Source organism: Gossypium hirsutum, chromosome D08, assembly GCF_007990345.1.
Source record: "Gossypium hirsutum isolate 1008001.06 chromosome D08, Gossypium_hirsutum_v2.1, whole genome shotgun sequence".
NCBI classification, from domain to species: Eukaryota; Viridiplantae; Streptophyta; class Magnoliopsida; order Malvales; family Malvaceae; genus Gossypium; species Gossypium hirsutum.
The window spans coordinates 10,680,506-10,696,564 of record NC_053444.1 but is presented as its reverse complement, the minus strand read 5'-3'; the positions used below and the strand labels follow the sequence as shown (position 1 = coordinate 10,696,564).

The 16,059-nt window shown below is 34.7% G+C and overlaps 1 protein-coding gene across 1 annotated transcript; it reads right to left on the bottom strand.

Moving 5' to 3' along the window:
- Positions 1-11,708: 11,708 nt before the first annotated feature.
- LOC107908077 (uncharacterized) lies at positions 11,709-12,653 on the bottom strand. Its single transcript, XM_016835351.2, has one exon. The coding sequence runs from the start codon at positions 12,610-12,612 to the stop codon at positions 12,100-12,102; it is 513 nt and encodes a 170-aa protein (XP_016690840.1). The 5' UTR covers positions 12,613-12,653; the 3' UTR covers positions 11,709-12,099.
- Positions 12,654-16,059: the final 3,406 nt, after the last annotated feature.

Sequence of the window (16,059 nt, the reverse complement as noted above, 5' to 3'; positions counted from 1 at the left end):
CACATAGGTCTCGTTCAGCACCTTCATCAACGCACTTCGGTGTACTTCTGAATTCAAGAGTAAGGCTAGTACAGATATATGAGCCGGTTGTTTATGCAACTGTTCGACGACATTATACTCACTATGCTTTAAAAATTTGAGGAATTCCACAGCTTCTTTCTCTTTCACTGGCTTATTGACAGATAACACAGGCTCAGCTTTTTTTTCTACTGTTACGGCCCTTCCTTTCACAGGTTCTGGATCGGCACTCACACCCTGGTCCTTTGTAGTCTCCTTTCCAGGGATAGTCTCCTTTCACAGGTTCTAGATCGGCACTTGTAGTTCTACGGAACCTTCCTACTATCTTGGTAAGAAAAGGTTGCAGGTTTCTTTATTATGATTACTGACGTTCTCACTTCATCATTCTTTGGTCGTGAGATGATGACCACAGGCTGCGCTACTCTTGGAACCTTCATGGATTCGAATGTGCAGATACTCCCTTCCTCTTTAACTTCTTCGTAAAACTTCATTTCCTTATCATCCATCATACCTTGAACCAATGCTCTGAATGTACATTCTTGAATCTCATGTCCCTCCTCATGATGGAACTCACAGTAGTTTTCCACCCCTTCAAAGCTTCTCTCTGAATCCAAAACAAATAACCTCCTTTCTATCATCTTCTTCCAGACCCATCTTAAAGGAATTTTCACTTCTACAATATCTTCCTTGATTTTCTACTTATGTTCCCACATATCATGTTCACTCCATTATGATCAGGTAAAGGATTCTTTGTACTAGGCGAATCATCCAACTTAACAACGTCCATGCCTATGAGTATTTCAACCAGCTTTTTGAATGTCGTACAATGTTCTATGGAATGCCCCACGATTCCCACGTGATAATCGCATGTTGCGTTTGCATCGTACCACTTGGGGTACGGAGGCTGTAGAGGTTTCAAGTAGTAAAGGGAAACCACGTGTGCATTGAATAGATTCTGATACAGCTCCCTATACGATATTGGAATTGGCGTAAATTGAAGCTTCTCCGTGTTTTGTCTTGTGTCAGATCCCTGCTTTGATGATCCTTGTTGGTTAACAGCCACTTTTCCCTGCTGATTCACCGTAATCATCTTTGAATATCCCTTGCTATATGAACTTGTGTTGTTGACCTCATTTTCTTTCTTCTTCGAGGTCGTCTTTCTGCTACTCTCTCCAGCATCAATTTCCCACTTCTGATAGCATTTTCTATCATTTCACCATTCATAACTATGTCAGAAAAGCTTTTTTGTGGCACTTTCTAACATATGTATGATAAATGGGGCCTTCAACATGTTAACGAAAAGCATCGTCTTCTCTCTTTCTAGAAGAGATGGCTGAACTTGGACGGAAACTTCCCTCCACCTCTGTGCGTATTACCTAAAACTTTCACCAAGTTTCTTTTCCATGTTCTGCACAGTGATTCTATCAGGTACCATGTTAGTCACATGGCTGTACTACTTTATGAACGCCTGTGCTAAATCTCTCCATTATTAATCTTGGTACGACTCAATTGATTGTACCACTTGGATGCTGCCCCTGTGAGGTTATCCTGGAAGCAATGTATCAGTAGTTGGTCGTTATTAACATACCCAGTCATCCGTCTACAAAACATAGTAATATGAGCTTCGGGGCTACTAGTTCTGTTATACTTCTCAAACTCTGGCATTTTGAACTTGTTTGGGAGTACCAAATCTAGAACCAAGCTCAATTCTTTAGCATCATCCCATAGTAGCTATCAACAAACTCTATTGCTCTAATTTTCTCCTCTAGCCATTTGTACTTTTCTTCTAGCTGTTTTGGCAATTCATCATTCATTTTCTCCTTTCCAGTTGCTTCATCGAAATTAGGGATTGTAGGATTAACAAGGTTGTCTCCGGGGTTAGAGCTTGATCCAACTTGAAAGTTCATTGGTGTTACAGTGCCAGCCTGGAACTGCTGAGGCTGAATGGTGACAGAGGATTTGCACAGATGTACCTCCACTTGGGTCTGCCTATGTTGAGGGCTAAAGCCTGGGGGATAAAGAAGTCGCTCACTGTCTCCTTCTTCCATATTGAGCACAGAGCCCTTTCCTTTATCAGTTCCTCTGGTCAATAACTGAGTTAATTGAGCCATCATACTCCCTTGAGATTCCATCACTTTGTCCATCATTTTTTGCTGAAATTTCTCAAGCTGTTCATTCATTTGTTGTTGAAGCTGATCTTGCATCTCCTTTTGGAACTGTTCTAACCTTTCCATCATTTGGTCCATGTCTTTAGTTTTTGATCGAGTACCGTTGTGGTGTTTGGTAGGTTGGTTGGTTTTCAGATTAACTGATGAATGATTTAAATTAATTAGAATCTTTTAATATTTTTTAATGCATATGAAGCAAATCCAATGCATGAAATGAATGCAAAAAGGCGTCAATTTTGATTCAATTCCATTTAAAAAAACTTTACTAGAAATCAAATTTCTTTACATAAAGTGAATTACAAATAAAGCTTTGCCCTAGTACTCATAATTCTAATCTTCCTAAGAAACAAAGCTAACTCTTGTCCCCGATCCGATTCTAATTCATACTTCACACTCAGCATGTCAGCCTATAGTGCTAAAGTCTGTATGTGATCAGCTACTTCTGGAATCTGGACCACAGCTTCTTCCATAAAATGATTTCTGCTCCTAACTTGATTTTGAAAGTAGTGGAGCTGCTCATTATTACGACTTTCATTTTCTTCCAAATGCTTGATCCGGATCTCACAATTTTGCAATGCCGTTTCTAGCTTTTCTATTGTTTCCTTCATTTCCTCAATCTTGCCTAAGCTTTCTCTCAACTCTATTGCAGAATTTCAATTTTGATACTGACAAAGAGATCTTTCCAACTCAGTCACCCTATCCTTTAATTCACCTTTTTCTCTTTGGCTATCCTACAAAATCTTTTCTAAAGTCTCGTTTCGCATCTGCATCTCTTGGAATTTTGGTTCCCATCTATCGGCTTTGTCCTTTTCTCCTCGAATTTCTGCTCGCCACTGTTCTGAAGTTTTTCCCAATCCGGCAGTTTTCATTGACAGTCACAACTTTTTATAATCTGTCTTCAAACTATCCAACTCCTTTTCGACCTTATTTTTCCTTTTTCTTAGTTTCTCATTTTCGAGCTTTTGAACGTCTATGTCTAATCTTATGTTCATCTTCTCTTCCTCCATTTGTTCTATCTTCTTTTCTAACTTCGCATTTCTTCTTTCAAAATCTTGTCTTATGATTTCCAACTCAGAAGGGACGACCCACAAATATTCCTCTATTGATTGGCTGTTTTCCTGACTTATCTTGGGTATATTGTCGTTGATTCTCCTAACCCACCATTCATTATACTCAGGAGTTGTCACCAGACCCACAGCTAACGTCTTCATTCGGCGAGTCTGTTTCCATACATTAGACATCTCTTGAATCTTCTTTCTATAACCATCATTTCTATACAAAAATTCACAACCAGCTATCCTTTGGGTCGTAGGTATAAATTGCCTTGACCTATACTGCCTTAGCACCAATAATGGGGCATATCCAACAGCTCCCCAAATACCAAGTAGTGGAATCCAATCGAAATTACCACATTTATATAGGATCTCATCTGGAAGCAACCAAGGGGCTCTCCACTCAATGTCCTCTTCTTGCAGATTCTGAAGAATTGCCATCCACTTCTCCTTCGAAATGTTGTCTCTCCTTGGTGTGGTTACAATCTCCTTTAGCAGCGAATAATTATTGGAGAAAACCCGATATGAAACCTTATCAACCTTCCAAAAGTGATTGTGAAACCATGCGAGTAGGAGCTGTGCACATCCAATGAATCTACCCTCTCCCACTTTCCGGCATGCACTCAGTGACCTAAAAGTTTCTGCCAAAATTGCCAGAATTGGTGTAACCCTCTTATCAAGCCGGTCGAATAAATCGGTGACTGCTACATCAACATGCCCCAAGGCTTTGGGGAAGACAACCAAGCCATATATACTTAAAGCAAAGACATCTAACCTCTTCCTCACGTCTGGGTGCGTTAGAATTGCATCTTTCAAACCCCTCCAAGGAACGCACTTACTATCCCTCTTTTGCTTAATCCGTGCAGAACCCACTGCTCACTCATCTCTGTTATACTCATCAGCTTCTTCGAAAAGGTTGGCACATTTATCGCTCTCAAGTAGACATTGTCCATTTGAAACTTTGAACATCGGAGTAAAGCCACATATTCTTCTATCGTAGGCACCAAATTGACCTTCCCAAATGTAAAGCAGCTATAAGCAGGATTCCAAAACTGGGCGAGGGCTCGAAACAAATGCTTGTCTACCTTCACATCAAACAAATAAGGCAAATCCCCATAATTATTATAAAATAACTTTCTAACCTCGTCATTCCACTGATCCTAGATTTCCTTCAACTCTTGTAAATTATTTTGAGTTACATTGATGCGAGTAAAATCCCATAATTTCGATACATGTCCGTCAGCCAAACTATCACCTTTCTCTTGCTGTGTCATTTTAGACCAAGTTCGGACAGCTGCATTATCCTCCACTTTATTAAGAAACGCTTTTTCCATGATAAGCTTTCTATCTAGCAACTGAATATGAACCTACGCCTTTTATAATGAAATGAAATGCCATGTCATGCAATCAAAATAAAACACAAAAAGTCAGTATCATATATGAACATAGAATATAATCAAGAAATAGTAAAACACCTATTAGGATGTCTACTAGGGTTCAGTGTAGCTCTACCTAGGGTGGATTCCTAAGGTTCATTATATAAGGTTCGGTTTCTAGGGCAAAGGTACCCGAACCAGCAGATTCCTCGATCATCACCCATTATAGGCTCATATAGATAAAGTTCGGTTCAGGGGAATACATTTTTCCTATGACTATACGGAGATAAAAATCTCACGAAGGCATAGGTACCAATGTACTCCGAAAGCGATCGACTATCCTATACGGAGGTGAAAACCTCACGAAGGAATAGTTTCTCACTCCCACTTAAAAGGGTAAAATCATTCAACTCATGTAATGTATAATGCAAAGATCAATTAAGCACGAAAATAATGAATGCAAAAGGATCTCATTAATTTTTTTAAAAAAATATTTTCTCGATCATAAGACAAAAATTAATAAACTTTGTGGCTCGAATCTCTTATTTTTTAAAAATTCCCCAGCAAAGTCGCCAAGCTGTCGAAACCATTTTTATTTTTGAAAAAAAAATAAAAAATAGTTGTCGATGAAAGTTTGGAGTCGCCACCAATCTTTTATTAAGGTGTGATTGGATCACCTAAAAAATGACTTTGATCTACGAGTTTCAGAAAAACGGGTTCGGGAGTCAGTTACGTACGAGGAAGGATTAGCACCCTCGTAACGCCCAAAAATTGGTACCAAATTGATTAATTTATGTCTTAAAGTCGAGAGTTTAAAAATGCAATCCTTAATTAAATTAAATTATTTATTAAGATCCTCTCATTTTGAAAAAGAAAAAATCACACCCAATGCGTTAGGGCACGATATTTTATTTCTTCAAGATGAGTTTGTCCACAAGATTTGTGTGATAAAATTTAAAAGAATATTCAATTGTTTAAGATTTATGACGAAACCGCAGCCCAATACGTTAGGGCACAATTTCTCAACATCCCAAACATTGAATATTTCCTTTATTAATATATATATTTTTAAAAAAATCTTTGCCTCGACAAATCAATACGTCACATCCAATGCGTTAGGACACAACATATTAAATTCCCAACAACAAGCTTTTTCGTTTTATTTTTGATCAAAGAGAAATTCTCGATTGTTAGATTTAACCAAGAAAATTGGAACCCAATACGTTAGAGCTCAATTTTCTTGAAAATCCTAAATACGAGTATTATCTCTATTTTGAAAAGTTCTATTTTTAAATTCGAGTAAAAAGATGACGTAATGTTATATTGAATGTATGTATAAATGTCACAATAAAAGATACAACAATGACATAGAAACAATATAAACAAATAAATAAACGAAATGAATATATAAAAACAATAATCCATGACATGCAAAATATCAAATGAATAAAAAATGTAAATGTAAACACAATTAAATAGCGAATGAAGAAAGCAAGCAAAATAAATAAAGAAAAGAAAGTATATAATATTCACATAGAAATTATGAAGATTAAAAAAATATACATATGATTTACAAATAAAATTTTGGGTTATAAAACTTATATAAACAAAAGTCATAATGCATTTAAGAAAATAAATAAAACAAATAAATAATTATATATATAAATTATAAAATATGTGTTAAAAATATAAGTATATATTTAAGCATTTTTTAAAATAAAAAAACATAGGTATATATATAATAAAAATATTCATTAGAAAAAAATATATACATGTATATGTAAAGTATGTTAAGAATAATTAAATAATATCTACATTATCAAAATTAATTAAATAAAAAAATAAACATGTGTACATGAGAAAAGTATTAATTAAAAAATAAATAAATATGTGCATAAGGAAATAATGAATGTACATATATATATAGATTAAAAAATAATTTCATAAAAAATAATAATAATTACATTATTTAATTAATTTAAAAAAAATAAAAAAAAACTAAATCGAACTGCGGATAACAAATATGGGGCAAATCCGCAAATAAGTGAGAGTAAAAGGACTAAATTGAACGCGCGAATTACATAGAGGGGCTGGAAGGGAAATTTTCACTTCTCCTCTAAAACGGCGCCGTTCAAAGAGGACTAAATTGAAATTAAAAGTAAATTAAAGGGCGAATTTAAAAAAATAATAAAACATAATTGTAAAATATTAAAAAGGCGGAGGGGTTAAAAGCGTAATTTACCCCTCCGCTCAAAAACACGCGGATCTTAGGCCAGGTCGGGTGGGATTCGGGTCGACCCATGCCCAAAACGACGCCGTTTTGAAGGGCTATTTAAGCCACTAACTCTTCCAAAAAATTTCATTTTAAGCCATTTTTAAAAAAAAACAAAAAAAAAAACTTCAAAATGCTCTCCCCTTCCCTAGCTTGCCCGGCCAGAGCTCGGTCGTCGACTGATCATCGGCTACCGCGTCGGCCGCCGATCTTCGACGTCGGTACCGCCGTCTGTGGTGGCCGAAAAAGGGAAAAATTCCCTACTTGGCTTTCTCGACACCTCTAAACCCGGATCTGGGTTCAAAATTCCCAAAATCAACACAAAAAACCCCCAAAAAGCCCTAGAAACCTCTCGGCTTCTAGCTGTCTGTCCTTGGAGACGGACCTCGGCCTTCCTAACGACGTTTCAAAGGCAAACGAAGGTAAGTTTTTTACTCCTGGTTTTATTTCTATTTCAATATACAAGAAAAAGAACGAAAATAAAAAAGAATCAACAACAAAAAAGAAACAAAACAGATATCAACCATTTATTTTTCGATTGAATCTTTGATTTTATTCTATTGCTCTTGCGTTGTAAAGAATGCTTGTTTTCTATTGATTTTCGAATCGGGATCCCGTTTACCGTACATCCATGGTCTTTTTATAGCCCTAATAATAATAAAAATAAAGAAACAAATCTGCTTGATATCTATTCGATTTGCAATCTTGATTTTCTTGCCATTTTTGTGGTTTATTTGCTGTGTTTCCTTTCTTTGGTGCAGGTGAAGATTGCGTGTAGATTCGGAGGGCGAGGCTTGGCTGCGGCGCTGTTGAAACCCTAGGGTTTCTGACTGTTCTCTGGGGTTAATATAGGCCTTTGTTTGGTTTGGGGTTTGGGCCTTATAGGCCCGTTGTAGTTTTGGGCCCTTGTTTTGAATTAGGCCATGTATTCTAGGCCGTTTTATTTGCTTCTTGTAGGCCGGGCAAATTGGGCCAATTACATTATGCATGTTTAAAGAAGTGCTTGGTGTGACATTTGTCTTCACTCAATCTCGGTTATAAGGAATCTTTTTGTGAGGTACTCCAATCAAAATGATCACATATAATTAATTATATATGTTTAAAGAAGTGTTTGGTGTGACATTTTTCTCACTAGAAGTGTCCATGAGTTGGGTCGGGCTGGTCAAGACCCGATTTCAAAAAAAAATTGAAGCCTAGATTCATTTTTGAGCTGGACTAGTCATCCAAAAAGTTTATTTTACTATTAAAAATTAATAAAATGTTAAAAGTATAAATTTTAGTCGCTATTTTATATATTTTTATAATTGAATTTTAATTTAAAAGTGCTCTTTCAATATTTAAATTGAATTTGGGCTGGGATAGCCTAAAGTGCAAAAATCCTTATCTAAACCCGACCCAAATCGAGGTGAGCTTATAGTGCTGGGCGAGCTACCAGGCCCTTGGACATGTCTGTTCTCCACCTAATCTCTTCTGTCACAATTGGTACACCTGATTTATTTGGCAATCTAGAGTTGCTCTAGTACCATTACCCTCTTTCCAAAACAAACAAGTTAGATACAATGTGTAGTACACTTGCTTATTCAACTAAGGCACTTTTTTTAACACCCCGAATTTTGGGCCTAGAAGAAATAGGTTTTAAACAAGGGAACAATTAAAATACTGCACATAAATATTTAGTTGTGCAAGGAAGTGACATAAATGAATGTCTGCTTCAGTAGTTAAGTGATTTATGAGTGTTTGGAAGTGTCTGAGAAGTCAGGGGTTCAAGCCTTGGCTTATGCAAAATTTTTATTTTAAGTAAATAAAATCCTTGGATCTAGATAGTAGGTTCTTAAATTATTGTGGTTAAAATATGATACAAAGGAGTTGTTGGTCTAGTGGTAAGGGGCGTGTGAAGTGTACTTGGGGTCTAAGGTTCGAGTGGTGGCGCATAAAAAATGGAGTATTTATTTTGCTGCCTATTTCATGTGAGTGGTAAAGTTGAATTGAAATACTGCTAAATGGAGTTTGAACTGGTCATAGAGAGAATTGAGGAGGGATATTTGGAGAGATTTGAAGAGAGAATATTGGGATTTGGGGAGGTTGTTGTTGTGGAGAGATAATAGTAGAAAATTAAGGGATAGGAAGTGGATGGAGAGTGTGTAGCCGAATTAGAGGAGGGATTTTGGGATTTGGGGTTGTTGCCGATTTGGTGAGAGTTAGAATTCGGGTTTTATTCCTTTTCTTTCAATCTTAGCTGAATACAGCTTCTCTCCTCCCTCACTATTTTTCTTTTCGGTTTTCTCTCATAGTCGATTCTCCCTTATTCTTTTTTTAAGCTCTACCGAATAGCTCTCAGCTTTACCAAGGGTTCGTTGATCAATTGGAAGCGCACAATTTTTCTCTTCCTCTCCCTCAAGTGCTCTCCATTGGCCAACTACTGATGGATTAATTCCTATTCTTGATTCTTTGTACGTTACATCTCTGATTTGCAATCTGTTTTCTCATTGTTGGTAAGTGGTTATGGTATGATAAGGAGTCATCTGTTACTTTTTGAGAAACAGTATTGAGTGGTAAGTGGGGTGCAATTGAGATGGTTTGTCAAGTATGAGTCTAATATAAAGATGGTGACTTTTGTGTAGGTGGAGGTTGAGGTTGATTGGCACATTGCCTGGGAACCAAGGGTGCGATGATCATTGATTTTCGAAATAAGAGTGTTCGGAACGAAGTGAATCTGCAAATCACATTCGATTTGTAAACACCCCACTGTAACTGTAGAACGACAAAAGTCGAAAAGCCGAAAATACGACGTTTGAGACCACACGGGCATGCGATCGCTCGTGTGGTAAGCCAAACCCACAAATCATGGGCAATAGACTGTGGAGGCCTCCATGAGCGTTTTCATGGGATTAGGCTGTAATGGGCCACATTGGGCCGAAATAGGCCGTGTGGGCTCAATGGGCCCGTGGGCCCTACATGAATGAAATCTACGATTTGTGACAAATACTAGACTAGGTTATGTAGATCTCATAGTCGTGGTGAAATCTCGGATGAACGGGTGGCAAGAGTATGTGGGACCCACTTGGGCCGAGTAATGGGCATTGGGCCCATTTATACTATTATGACCATTTAGGTTACCTGAGTCGCTCGAGGCGACTGCAGACCTTTCTAGAGGTCGATATCTGCATCGAGACCCCAAAATAGGTAAAATGACCAAAATACCCTCATAGGGTAAAATAACCGAAATACCCTCATAGGATAAAATGATCGAAATACCTCAATAAGGTAAAATGACCGAAATACGCCCATAGGGTAAAATGACTGAAATACCCCCATAGAGTAAAATAACTGAAATACCCTCATAGGGTAAAATGACCAAAATACCCCCATAAGATAAATAACCAAAATACCCCTATAGGATAAAATGACTGAAATACCCCTATAGGGTAAAATGAACTAAATACCTCCATAGGGTAAAATGATCGAAATACCCTCATAGGGTAAAATGACTGAAATACCCCTATAAGGTAAAATGACCTAATTACCCTCATGGGATAAAATGATTGAAATACTCCCATAGGGTAAAATGACCAAAATACCCCATATGATAAAATGACCGAAATACCCCCATAGGGTAAAATGACTATTATACCCCTAGGAGATTAAATGATTGTCATGGCCTTATGTTATGTATGATTGATTTGCTCTATGATATGTATGACTATGATTGAGCATGACATTTTGCATACTCGTATGATATTATGTCACGATATATTGCATGGGGATGGGTTGTTATATTTGGAGGAAGTGTACCGTACTGATAAGGTTGCACGGGTCGCCCAAGACGACTATGGACCTATTGATGGCTATATGCCGATTATTTTACTGGTAGCTTTGCTGTAATACTCTTTAGTGTCGCAACTGGGGCTAATCTTGGTATGTCTAGCTGGGAGGGTCGATTTTATCCCCACATGGTGTGTTTGGCGGGACGGAGTGGTATGTAGAGGTTGGATTGGTTAGGATTTCTAACTGCATATCTGCACTGATTAATGATTTTGTACTGTTACTGCATCGATTAATGATATTACATACTGTTCAGTACATGAATGATATCTGTTACTGTTATGGGCCAAGGCCCCACTGATACTATTACTGAAATTGGGCAAAGCCCCTACTGATTACTAGTATTGTGATGGGCTCAAGCCCGATCATTTACTGTTATGGGAAAAGGCTTAGGCCCACACTGAACTGGACTGTTACTGTAATGGGCTCAAGCCCAAACTGTATTTATCTATTGTTTAATTGACTGTTTGCTTGTTAGAGGATTACACACTAAGTTTTCGTAAACTGACCCCTCTATTTAACTGTACAGGTAATCCCTAATTGTAGGCGGGTCGGTGCTGTGAGGGACTCGATGATGGCCACACAACCGCATCAGCTTTCGTTTTTAGCCTTTGATTTATAAGTAACTGAATTTGGGTATTTTTATGTAAAAAGGCCTCTTTAAAGTTATAAACTTTTAAATTGGGGTTTTTATTTATTTAGTTTGATATAAACTGCTAGTTGTAGAAAAAGACAGGTTTTCAAAACGCATCTGTTTTCAAAGACACCACGTTTTCGCAACATTTCAAAAAAAAACTTTCGCAAAAAAATGAGATTTTGGAAAATTTATAACATTTTTAAAAGTGATTAGCTTTTAATGATGCACGCTTGGAAATGAACAACTCATTTTGGAATCACCGTTTCATAACAAAATGATTAATTGATTTTAAAGATTTCAACGACAATAAGTTTTACACTAAACACCTCAATGTGGCACTGCCAGATTCAGCCATAATTCCTAGGCTAGGTTTAGGGTGTTACATATTTTTTTATGTAGGATTAAAACCCAAATTATCAAATGGCTTAACACATGCATTTATATTTAATAATTGTACTATATTATTTTAAAATGTTATAAGGTGCCTTTTATATGTTGGCAAAAAAAATATCTTTTCATTTTGTGTTTGTACTCCATTAATAGTAAATTGACTTGACACTTCCACCGATGTATCTAACTAGTTATAGTGACATTTGGCCATTTTTATAATAGAATGGTAGTTGTAATTTGGGAACAAAGGAGTTCAAGATGCTGACAATCGAACCCAAACTATTTGATGTTCTTTTTCAAAGACAAACGCATGAATGATATTTGAAAAAAAATAGAATGAGGTGGAAATAAGGATGGTGATAAATCATGGTCTTAGTCGCCCTCCGCATGTGAAGGTGACCTTGCAGGCTTCACCAACAAGGATAGTGTGGTGATGGAGATGCCAGGAAAGGAAGAGGGGCAAGTGTGCTAGAATATCACAAACACAATCTCTCTCCAGTATTTGCATCCATCGACAACAGTAATTTTGTTCATGTGTCATCTCCTTATGCCTATGCCTATGCCTATGCCTATGCCTATGCTTGTTTCCCCCTTCTCCTACTCCATTTTCGATCCCATTTCCATCTCTTTGACTACTCCATGTTCCATTGCCATTCTCATTTCCTACATCTGGTGTGTTAGAAGATAGAAATGGGGATGGGACTAATGGTACCGTTCCACATGCGTAGTTCACTATCATCAGTTGGGAAGTGCAAAGCGGGAAAAGCCGAGGTGGATTTGTTCGCACCTGTGGCATTATATGCAGCTTAATAGGCAAGGCTACTACCATCAAGAACATGGAGTTGAGAAACAATATTGGAATTCTGACCTTTTTCATTTATCTTTTGTGTTGCTCACCATGCTCCGAAAAAGGAGGGGATTTTGGTATATATCCCACAATTGTTTCTATTTCAATTTATACTTAGTTCATTCATAAACTTCTTGCTTTGGTTATTTTGAGGCAAGTAAGAATATTAAAAATAATAATAGCAGGGGTGACGAAATGAATGAGGGATGGTTTGTTGATAATGGAAGAGTTAGGTTCTCAACTTTGTATTATTATCCATTAGATTTTTCTTTCATTGAGTGTGACGACGTTTTTAGGTGCCAGATTGGTGATACTTTTAAATATGTGATTAATCAAGCACTACTTGAAATGAAATGTTCCAAATGCTTACAAAATTTTCAAGCATTTTTCATGCAATTATAGTGAGATGGTGGAGCTGCTGGCGGAATAATATTAAGTCATTGAGCTTCAAAGGATTGAAAGAACAAAGGAAAATTCCAACCACTTCAAAAACAAAACATGAACTAGTCCAATAAACCATAAACAAAAGGAACATTGTTGGCTAAATACATCACAATTTTCATTTACATCCACTTTGAATTTGCACTGCCAAATCATGTATTTGTTCACTATTATGGAAAATGATTTTTTTAAAAAAAGTTATTTTGCAAAAAATATTTTTTGTTTGGTATTTTTAAAAGAAATAGTTTTTAAAGTTGTTAGTGAAACAAACAAACCATAAATTATATTTGTTATAAAATGTTATAGAAGAATTTCATTGCGACAATCCAAATTTATTTTATAATAAGATCATATTTTATAAAAATTAATATCTTATATAAACTTAATAATAATAAAAATATTAATTAAAGCTTAATTTGACCTTACATATATTACATATGTAAGAGTGGATAATAGAACATATAGAAGTATTTCATTGCGACAACCGAAATTTATTTTATAATAAGATCATATTTTATAGTAATCATTATCTTATATAATCTTAATAATAAAAAATCTTATTTAAAACTTAATTTGGTGTTACATACATTACATATGTGAGAGTGGATAGTAGCACATATAGAAGTATTTCATTGTGACAACCAAAATTTATGTTATAATAAGATCATATTTTGTAATAAATAATATATTATATATTCTTAATAATAAAAAAATCTTAATTAAAACTTAATTTGACCTACATATACTACATATGTGGGAGTGGATAGTAGCACATTAGAGTTAGAAAAGATAAATTAAGTTGACCATAAATTAAACAAATACTCATATTTATATTAGTAAAATTTTCATATTTTATACTATAAAATTTAATACTAAATATTTATAAATGATTTATTATTAAAATATTCATATAAATATTATAAGAAAATGTTAAGACTATTTAAAATTTAAAATTATTATAAATATTAAAATTTATTATATCATTAAAATATATAATTATAGATATGTTTAAGAATGTTCAAAATTAAAATATTTGAAATGCATCTTTTAACATTTTTATAAAATTAAAAATTTATTAGTAATATAATAATATTAGCTGTAATTTAAATTATTTTATATATAAAAATCAAATTACTCAAAAAAGAATTCTTTTCTAAAAAATGACCTACAATTTTTGATAGGGCAAGTCAATTTTTAGAAAGAAAAAAGGGCTTATTTTCTATTGATATGTAAGTCATTTTTGGTTGACCAAACTATTTTTCATGAAACAAACACATGAAAATGTAAAGAAATTTTTTTTTTGTAAACTTTTTTTTTGTGAATCAAACACACTAGGTAGATTAAGTTGATTTCGGATTGGATCATTTCAAGTTCTGAATTTTTTGAGTTATTTTGGGTCCAATTAGTTTCATGTTTGGGTGATTAGTGTGTAATTTTCTAATGATTTGTGATAATTCTCCTATTGAATTATACTATTTAATTTCTTAAATATATTATTTATTTAGGTAAATAATTGACAAAAAAGAGTTTAAAGTTTACTTTTGGTAAGTTTTTTTTGGGTTGGATTTTCAACACAGTACTACTTCAGTAGTTAGACCATAACTTGAGGTACATGAATTTGTTTTGGGCCCATGATATCAATTCAAAGGGAATTGAAAGATCTAATAGAAATTATTTCACGACTTGAGCCTAAAAAACATTAGCACGATGTCCAAAATTGGACTAAAAGTTTGACACAAAAATTACCAAGAAACCTAAAAAAATATTCAATAATTAAAGGCACGTTTATATATTTTTCATTATATTATTTTTGCATTATAAATACATATTATTAGGTTAAAGCCAAAACATGTATAAACATAGCCACTTTAGTTTTTTATTTTATTTTATTTTCTCTATGAATTTCTAAACTTTTTTTGGTCAAATAATTTTCAAAGTTTGATTTTAAAAATTTCTGAGATCTAATTTTTTTCTAATCTTTTCTTTTTTCCTTACAATTTCATAACTTGTTAGATAACTAAACTATGAGTGTGCGTCTTTTATGAGAATCAAAGTTCCTTTCAACCCTCTTTATTTTCTGTTTCTTTTTTTTAAGTGAGGAAAAGAATTTCCTTGTTCCAAGTATGAAATGATCGTTTCTAAGTTGAAAACCTTGCATAAAATGCTATCGAGGGATAAATTCATGCATTAAGAACAATATTTGTTCTACAAGTTCAAAAATCTCATTGTCATATAATCAGGCGTATGTGTTGGATTTGAATATATGTTACGTAGAATATTAGTACTTAATCCAATAACATATAGCTTCCAAGATTGACTTTGTGCAAAAAGAAACTTGACAACTGGTTGAGCTTTGACATTAAAATACATACATGCATATTCTACTTTGATGATAGATTCTTTAGCACTAAAGAAAAACAGAAATGGAGGTTTCCTCCAACATAAAATGTTGGGGAGTGGTCCAATATTATTTTTCGACAGTCGATATACTAAAGCAGACATATGAAATGAATATGGAGCAACATGAAACCGATTTCCCTACCACTTATTCTTGTGGTTTGTGTACATTAAGAATCAAAGCTATGCCCAGGAATAAACTTTTACTCAATCAATCACCATTTTATTAGTGTCTTTGTAAATTGATATACACAGTATTCTTTTGTGGATTATGATGGTAACTTTAGGGGTATCCAATCCCATGAAATTATATAGCCTTTGGTGAAAGCTTTTGTATCATGCGTTGCTCCTTTCTAAAATGATTTTTTTTTGAATCTTTCCTTTTGGCTACTCTATTATTCATAAATTTGGGGTTGACTCTTTGAGTGTACGTCAATGTAATCTATGGTTCTGAAATATGTAGACGAGTTTAACAAAAGAATCATGCAATTGTATTTTCTTGGAGATGTTCAATTAGTATAATGTGTTTGAGGGCTTATCCATGACATTGTTTCATTGAATTGGAATATGAAAGAGACCATTTTTGAAACCCTTGAGTAGAAGGCTAATAAGATTCGAGCAATAATCTTAAATATTAGA